The sequence below is a fragment of the Microplitis demolitor genome, chromosome 10 (assembly GCF_026212275.2).
Source record: "Microplitis demolitor isolate Queensland-Clemson2020A chromosome 10, iyMicDemo2.1a, whole genome shotgun sequence".
Classification (NCBI taxonomy): Eukaryota; Metazoa; Arthropoda; class Insecta; order Hymenoptera; family Braconidae; genus Microplitis; species Microplitis demolitor.
In genome coordinates this window covers 8,947,162-8,956,572 of record NC_068554.1, presented here as the reverse complement: position 1 = coordinate 8,956,572, position 9,411 = coordinate 8,947,162, and the positions used below count along the sequence as shown (strand labels likewise).

The window sequence follows — 9,411 nt, the reverse complement described above, 5'->3', positions numbered from 1 at the left end:
CTACCAAAGGGAGAAATCCCGGATAATTAATTTAAATTTAAGCGGCGGACATTACATAAAGAACACTGGTCGCAGCGGTGACATTTACAAAGTAAAAATCCTTCTTGTTGAGCCAAAGTTATAATTCTTCTACCATTTTTGAGAAAAAGTAGATTTTTGTGGTTATTTTTTTCTCTTCTCGAAATTTTCACATCTTAGAATTTCAAGTTTCGTGACATTATCTTGAGAGTGCCACACCCTGCTTTCGTGGACTTGCCACACCTTAACAGGTAGCAATTCCACGTATTGTAAATTCAGCATTTTTCGACCCTCGATTCGAGTTGCGAAACGCCTGAGTTCACCGTCCGCGACTTCGCGACCAAATCACACAGTCAGCAATAAGTCGCACATCGACCTTACTGTACAGCTTCGAGCTGTTGGAAAAAAAAAATTATTAATACTTTCTTTTTCGTTCTGACCAAGTCAGCAATTTCGCTCAGAGTTCAGACACGTTTGACATCCTTGTCTTACGCTTTACCTTAGGGTGTGTCACCATCATTACCCGTACCAACAAAAACAGGAGGCGAAGAAATTGAACGCTTCCTCCAGTCGGTGGTCTGAGGGGTGAAATTGGAGATGTTCAGATGTTCAAGTTTTTCGGTGTCAATGTCTGCAAAGTCGAAAGTCACAACCTTTTTCTTCGTTCAAGAAGGTTCTTCTGTTCGTGAGCGTGATGAACTTTTCTTCAACGTTTGTGACGTCGAATCGTCGTCGTAGGTCCGTCCACGTCCCCCTTTACTTGAGGTGTAAGTGTACGTTCGGTTGTCAGCTGACGCTGAGCTATCGAAGGAGTCCACCTTGTCTTCGCTGTCTGTAATGTATTTACTCGGTCTGTAATGCTTTTTAGAGTAAGAAAACGTTCGTCCTCTGGTTTCTCAACGGTCGTCGTAATCGTCATAATCTTTGCGACGTCTCTGATAATCGACTTTTGAGGAACGTCTGTTATAGTCTCGGTCGTAGCCTCTGTCTCTCTGAAACTGATGCTGATAGTCGTTAAATTCACGTTTCCGTCTTGGTCGTATGCATTCCTGAGTTCGTTCTTCTTCAACTGCTTTATAAAGATCTTCAAGCGTCTTTGGATCTTTCAAACTCGCGAGAAAGTGGATAGGCTAAGAGAGTTCTGGGCCACCAAGGACAAGATGGGCATGATCTGTTGTATCGACAGATGGTAAGTTATCGACTGGTGATAAGGTGTCGGCTGTTGGTGTGGTTATCTGGGGCCTTTTTGACATCATTTTGACGCTAATTTCGCTCATCTGGGACCTTTTTGACGCTAATTGTGTTTATCTGGGGGCCTTTTTGACATCATTTTGATGCTAATTGACGTTATTTGGCGGTCTTTTTTACGTCTGAGCTCATTTTTGAGCTGTTATCCACCATTTTGAGCTCATGTTATTATAGATGGCGTCTCATATATATTTTGAGCGGGAATTTTCGAAAAAATCAATGCTTGTTTCTACCATAGTGAATTAAATATTATGTCCATGTCCGCCATTTTGAATTCTTGTCCGCCATTTTGCCATCTTCTTGACGTCAATTGATGCCATTTAAAGTTTTTATCCGCTATTTTGAGCTCTGATCCGCCATTTTGAATTAAATATTATGCTTGTGTCTGCCATTTTGAATTAAATATTATGCTTGTGTCCACCATTTCGAATGAAATATTATGCTAATGTCCGCCATTTTGAATCAAATATCATGCCTATTGCCTCCATGTTGAATTAAATTTTATGTCTACTTTCACCATTTTGAATTAATTTTGAATTTTTCATACTTATTGTTTCCTGAAGTTACTGAATGAATAAGTAGTACATTTTCAAAAAAATTATCATGCATTACTGAGAAATTGCAAGATTTTACAACATTATTTTTTAGCAACAGCGAATATTCTTCATTAGCTATGGCTTAATTGATTCTATTTTTAACTGCGTCATCGAGTTTTATTTTAACTGCGTCGTAGATTGTTTATTTTTAGATAATGACTCATCCAGTTCCAAGAAAAAACTTTCCATTGTTATTTTAACTGCGCAGTAGAATGATGACTCACTCGATTCTATTTTTAGATCATGACTCATACAGTTAAATTTTTAACGGCGAAATAGATGACGTCAAACTCTAAGACGAGCCATCTGGATCTTGGGTTATGTTGATACAATCTAGGAATTTTTTGTCAAAATTCTAGGGGATTTAGTTTTATACCGCTGCTACATTGTTCTTTTCAAGGGATTCTTTTTTGCAAGTTTCTAGGGAGTTTTATTTTATAAGGTTGGTACTCATGAGTTCTAGAACTTTCTACTGCGCTAACGATTTAAAAGTTCTTTGTGTGCGCATTTAAAAAATTTTTATAACAAAAGAATTTTTAATAAACAGTTTTTTAAGTGACTATTTGAACAATATATATATATATATATATATATATATATATATATATATATATATATATATATGTATATATATACTAGCTGATCCGGTCACGCGTTGCTGTGGCTAAAGTTTTTGTTATATTACATTATAGTAAACAATCTAAGAGGATTAATAAGAGAACATCATTCACGGAGTCCACTATGCTTTTTCACACAGATGGTATTTGTAAAAAAATATAGTGATCGCCTTATTTGACTTTCTACTACTATAACCCTTTAGTACAATGAAATTATTTACGAACAGAGACGAAAATGTTGATGTTGGTATACAAATTCACTGGATTGAGATTTGAAGGGGAAGTACGTTAAACACAATTAATTAAAATGTTCTTACACTTGATATTAAGCAGAAATCAATAGGTACAAAATAAAACTTTATCAGATTCATTATTTCCATTTAATTTCATAACAAATATAAGTATATTACAGTATAATACAGTAAATAACATGTGACGCTTAAACTCATGAATGAGGTAGGCAAGGCGGACAGTCTTAAACTTTTAAACATTAATATCTGTTTTTTTGAATTATAAATACTTTCAATTTTAATTTAATTTAACACCAATCGGTGCAGAATGTTTTTGGTTAACCTGTCTTTAGCTAACACAAATAGATTCGACGGATTCCCAACATGTGAACACGCAACATATAGTTGCCCATGAGAAAAACATGGATTTTCCAAATCTAAACCACAAATGGACATTGTTTGACCTTGAGATTTATTTATAGACATGGCGAAAGCTAAACGAATTGGAAACTGTGCTGCGACCGTATTTTGGCAAGAATCAACGATATTAAAAATGTCTTACCGGTTCCACCGGGTGCATCCAAGAAAAAAAACCGCCTTGTTCAGCACAACAGCCAGCATAATCCGATCATAAATAATTTTTTGTTCTGATGTCAGTAATGGTTCACTGTTCATGATAATTGTTGCTAAACTTCCATGGTCATATTGATTTTCTCGTTGTAAATCGGTATTGACTAAGTCGGTGGCTGGACGATTAGGTGATGGCATACCATAATGATTAAGTGGTAAATTTGAAATAAGAACACATAAATCTTCGATCAAGACCAATGCTTCATTGTACATCTCTGGTGTATGATCTATGTTTTGGCATTGATTTGTTTGTCTAATTCGGTGCAAGATGTCTTCTGTCCTACAATGTTTATATTTTTCCCACAAAGTTTGTGCTTGCGAGGGATAACATGTCGTCAAAATAATTGCAAACAACTGACGAATGTTATTCGGTGTTGATGTCAACGCAGCATCAGCAAGCGTTAAGTCCCAATGGTTACCGTCTTCTAGCAATTGCAGTTCACGACATGCATCCTAGTATGTATTGAATACTCGACCATTAACTGTTCGTAAAAATTCAAAAGACGTTGGTCCGGGAACATTCACCAATAACAAACGTAAATAGAAGCACTCACGTTGCTTTGGATGTACCGTGTAAAGTCTCCCCAATGTCTTAGCTTTGAATATGCCTGTAATGGAAGGATGTGGTTTTCCTTGTTTCCGTGGCTCCCATTTTTTACTGGATTTGTTCCATGTGAAATAACGTGGAACATCACCATACACCAATGTCTTCGCGAATTGGCCAAAAACATCAGGTTTTTGACACAATGTACAAAATTCAGTTAGAGTCGTTTTCGGAGCTTCGAACGCTCTTTGGAGAACATTTTCGTCAATGAAGTATACACGTTGACCGTTTTCAAGATGTATTGCCAGATGTTGGACAGCAGGATCTCTTTCGTGGATGGGAAAGCTGAGAATATGCCAAATAGCTTCATTGCTGCTAATGTATCTGCCCATTTGGTACCGTGCTATTTCGTCATTTTTATTTATGTTTTGTACTTCAAATATGGCCAAATCACTGCCTTTGTTTACATATTTACAAATATACTTAATTGATTTAACAGAACTGCAAAGCTCAACATTGATATGAGCTTTGTAAGTTTTTGAAAGTAATGGTGAGTATGGTATCGCCTACTGATTATCAAACTCAACTTGATTTGGAAAGTTCGGCAGTCGCATTGTAAATGTGTGGCCACCATTCTCAGTACTTCTGTAGCGATACATTGGATAACCATCAATATCCGTGATCGTGTCATTCGTATGCGGCTTTGGGAAGTTTTTTTTACATTTTCCATTTTCCATGCACGGTGACGTCATGTTGAAAGCACCGCATGGCCCATGGATCAAGTGTTTGGTGACAATATCAAATAATTCTTGATCAATTAATGGGTCTGGAATTTCGGCTGAAATTATTTGATCGATTTCTTCAGGACGGATTCTATCTTTAAGCCAAACCAAAATGTGGGCATGAGGCAAACCTCGCTTTTGCCACTCTATCGTATACAGCCAACAACGTGTGATACAAAAAATTGAATATTTAACAATAAAATAAATTAAGGATTTCAATTTTTGTTTAAACACACGTGCAGTTAAATCATGACGATGAATGGCTTGTTGTCCTGGCAATAGTAAAGTTTGTATCTCTTCCCAATTCGGATTACATGTGAATGTAATAAATAAATCCGGTCGGCCGTAATGACGTACGTAAGTCATCGCATCTTGTATGTATTCCTGCATGTTTCGTGGACTGCCGATGTAGCTTGAAGGTAAAATGAAAGCATTACCGATGTCATTAGGATTTAAATTTCCATCGATGTTTCCAGCAACAGCATCTCGTAAGTGAATATATTCTTCCGATCGTAGTTTTGCCTGGTTGAATCGAAGGAATCGCAAGCGTTTGCTTTCGACCTTAGCATACATATCAACAATGTATTGATGGAACAGCTGACGATATCGAAGGATATAATTGTCTTGATGTTGTCTAACCATTATTCGGTGTGCGTAGTAGTTCATTGAGCTAACTTTATTATTTCTGTAATCACCTAAAAAAATAAAAAATAAAATGCAATACGAAATGAAAATCTATACATACAGTAAGAAATTAAATAGATAATTGTCAAATTTACTGGTATTTGGATCATACTGTTTGATATTAAGGTGATATTCATCTTGTCCTTGCCAAAATATCAATGGATATTGTAGTGCGTCATATGAACGGTGTAGATCCGAAATCGTACTGACAGTGTTGTTCCGCCGTGTAATTTTTATAGATCTTTTGTCAACTGGATCACCAACCATGATAACAGCAACCTCATCAACAGTTGGAGCGTTGAATCTACCAGCATGTTCACCTAATGGTACTTTGTCGGCTTTTATGACGATTTGATAATTGTCATTTTGCAGTCGTGGCGAAACTCTTTTGATCAATTGAATTAGTTGATTGTGATCTTCTAAAAAATTTTTCAATAATATCACAATTGCTCTTTCTTCTGCTTGCTCAATAAAATTATACAGGCACCGAGTCGTCACGCGCTCTTCACAATCGCCCATAAAATAAATTTGAAGAAATTTCTGATTGTTATCAGGCATTGGCATCAGTGATCCGATTTGATGGTACACCTGGCCTTGAATTTTGAATGTAGTTTCAAAATTACGTCCATCGGATGCACGATCGCAAATGTTAGTTGCCCCAAATGACGTCATTTGGAAGCAAGAATTAAATTTGCGTATCTTACGCAAAAATAATTTGGAATCATCTGAATTGCCAGTAAGAAGGGATAATAAAGGCTCTGGCGGAGCGGGTAGAGGTGACAGCACAACTTTTTCTGATACGCAGCACATGCCGGCTGCTCCATTCCGAAATTTCAATGCCTGACAATATTGACATACTTTATCCATTCCACCGATAGCAATTTTTGAATGCGCTCAGTAGTTAATATCTGGTGCATATTCAAAGGCAAGCCGAACGAATGATGCACGTGTTAATGAGCGGCTGATCCGTTGCCTTTGTCGATCTAGTACTCGTACTGTAGCTATGTTTCGTTCTCGTGCCGCTCTTGTTCTTGTAATATTCTGTTGCAGACGTTCGTCACGCTGTTCTTGAGATTCTTGTGCACGACTTTCTGCAGTCCTGATTATTTGAGCTGCATTTCTTGTTTCGATTTGCTCTAGTAATATTGCTGAGCTCTTTCAACACGTTTGCGTCGTGACCCTTTGCTGCTCGTGTTGTTGAGGTTAGATTTTTTCGGTGGCATTTGACTGAAAATAATAATTGAATCGTTTAAATATTAGAAAGAGGTACTGAAAAACATGTTATCATAGCACATTAAAATGATAAGTGCTAAATATTTTTTAATAGAGGTTAAATAAAAACAATAAAAAAAATATTTGTACAACTATTGAAAAAGTGTAGGAAATTGTGTATCATTTTTGTATTGACATTTTAATTAAATTTTATAATTATGTGATAATACTTACATACACATATTCAAATTAAATTATAAAGTTGTGATCAATGAAGCACAAATAAGTAAAAAACAGGATTAATTTCACTGTATTATCTTCATTATAATATGAATTCAATTTACACTTCAGTCTAAGTAACACGTGGCCGGCTATGCTAACACCAAAAATTTAAAAAGTGGAAATAATTGAATTATACGGTATTTCGTTCACTACAAAATAAATTTAATTAATTTTATAGCGTCAACAACACGTGGTAATTATGGAGTTAAAATGAAGCTTATATGACACGTTTGTAGATTTACCATAGCAGTGCCATCTATTGATTACTTACTCAACCCAGTCGAAAGGTATCAACATCTGTTAGAATCATTTGGAGTTAACAGATAATTGTGACTGTCAAATAATAACAGACTAATAATTAGCAATAAATTAAAATTGCGACTATAATTTGAGATTTAAACTATCCTATCTTTCAAGTTGGATCGAACTGCACATGGTGTGCGAATTTTATTATAATCGGTTAAGTGGTTTAGGAGTCCATTGAGGAAAAACATTGTGACACGAGATTTATATATATTAAGATATATAAACAATTTAAGTGGTTATTTGAACATTATATAAATAATTCAAGTGTTTTAGTGATAAATTTTTTTAAATGAACAATTTTAGTGATTTTTTAAAAATTTATTTTTTACTAAAATAATTAATTTATATAAAAACTACTTAATAAACAATGCTAGTGATAAACAATTTCAAGTGTAAATATATAAGCAGTGACTTTAGTGATGAACTTTTAAAAAATAATTTTAAATGAACTTTTGAAAAAATGGCACAAAACGATTTTATTGCGGCGCTTCAGCGTCCAGTAGATTCAATAATTAAATCATTCAATAATTTACATGATTAGCCATTAGCTGAAGAACATTGTCAAAAGTGTTATCAAGTGTGTGCTGATACAATTAATTACTTCAGCGAGATTTTGCTAGATCCGCAAATAAATGTTCAAGTCAGAAGAAGTGTACGTGCAAATATTGTACTTTGATACTGGTATGCAGATCAATTTGCAGAAATGAGTGGAGAAGTAACTAGTGGTGACTTGCGTGCAAACCGACGTCTCATCAAGTGGCAAGATCTTAAAAATGCATTCTCAAATAACATTAAATCTGGATGTGTGGTGAATCAAGCTCACACAGATCTTCGTACTTTTCTTGATGATGCTGAAGACGTTATCATTGAAAAAGTTGAAAATATGCTCAGAGATGTTGCTCGGCTTAAAGTAAATGTTGAATTAATTTGTAAATTCAGAAATGTAAAAGCTGAAAATGTCATCGAAGAAACAAAGTCATTCAACACCAAGAGCCGAGAAATTTTACCCGCAACATCTCTTGCTACTTGGTATAAAGATCACGTCAATGATAAATTATTAAAGAAAGTCAAGGAATTCAATCAAAAAGACTCTGGGTAGAGTTTAACTGAAATCCACAATTTGATAATTACAATGTCGAGATATGCGCCTCTTCAAGCTGGAGATTCAACGTTTGTCATGCTGCCCAAGAACATCCAAACGAAAAAAGCAGTATTAAATATTCAAAATTTTGATGAACACTGTTTTTTATGGAGCATTGTAGCAGCCATTACATCCTGCTACTAATAGTCATCCTGTAAGAAAAACATCTAATCCTCACTTTAGCTCAATATTAAAATATGAAGGTATAAAATTTCCAATCACTTTAAATGATATCCCCAAATTTGATAAATTAAATAATTTACCAATTAATGTCTACGGTATCGAGTCAGAATTTTGCAATAATAAATCCAATAAAAGTACAATAATTCCTTTATATCTAAGTAAACTCATAAAGTCTGATAAAAAAGTTATTCATCTGTTAATGGTACAGCAGAATATTAAATTAAATATATCAGATTTTAATATTAAAAATTTTCAACCTATATTCCACTTTGCTTTGATCAAAGATCTTTCACGACTAGTTAAGTCTCAAATATCCAAGTCAAACTACAAATTATTTTTTTGTGATCGATGCTTGAATCATTTTAGATATGATTATTCATATCAAAATCACAAAGCTGACTGTTTTAAAATGAATAAAGTCCATATGACATTTCCGAAGGGAAAAGATCAAATTTCAAAATTCAAAAACTACCGATATAAAGACACTTACCTTTTGTTGTATACGCAGACTTGGAATGTACACTAGAAAAAACCCAAGGAGATGATGAAACTCAGAAGCATATTCCACACAGTGTACCATTTTATCAGCACTGCAGTTATGATAAGAAATTATCTAAATTTGAAATAAATCGTTCAAAATTTTGTATTGATTGGTTTATTTCAAAGTTAAAAAAATTAGCTATCGAGTTTGAAAGATATTTAAAAAATCCCATACCAATGAAGCCGCTTACTAAACAGCAGCAAGAGACACATGATGAGGCAACTGTTTGTCATATTTGCGAAAAAATAATTACTACAAATACAGATAAGTGTTATGATCACTGTCATTTCACTGGAAATTATCGCGGTCCAGCTCATATATCTTGTAATGTCAATTATCCAAAGTCTCATGTTATACCCATAGTTTTTCACAATTTATCCGGCTATGATTCACATTT

At 34.6% G+C, this 9,411-nt stretch overlaps 1 protein-coding gene across 1 annotated transcript; it reads right to left on the bottom strand.

Annotated features, from left to right (window-relative positions):
* Positions 1–3,267: 3,267 nt before the first annotated feature.
* Positions 3,268–6,216, bottom strand: LOC103575794 (uncharacterized). The gene is made up of 5 exons (XM_008555728.3): positions 5,445–6,216; positions 4,902–5,360; positions 4,527–4,811; positions 3,865–4,340; positions 3,268–3,792 (listed from the first exon to the last, which is right to left on the bottom strand). The coding sequence occupies exons 1-5, from the start codon at positions 6,214–6,216 to the stop codon at positions 3,268–3,270; spliced, it is 2,517 nt and encodes an 838-aa protein (XP_008553950.3).
* Positions 6,217–9,411: the final 3,195 nt, after the last annotated feature.

Excerpts from the sequence above, each read along its gene's own strand:
- LOC103575794 (XM_008555728.3), bottom strand. The coding sequence starts at position 6,216 with ATGGATAAAGTATGTCAATATTGTCAGGCATTGAAATTTCGGAATGGA. Across the intron at positions 5,361-5,444 it reads ACAGTATGATCCAAATACCA|GTGATTACAGAAATAATAAA; the intron begins GTAAATTTGACA and ends TTATTTTTTTAG. Across the intron at positions 4,812-4,901 it reads TCGTCATGATTTAACTGCAC|AGTGGCAAAAGCGAGGTTTG; the intron begins GTGTGTTTAAAC and ends TGTATACGATAG.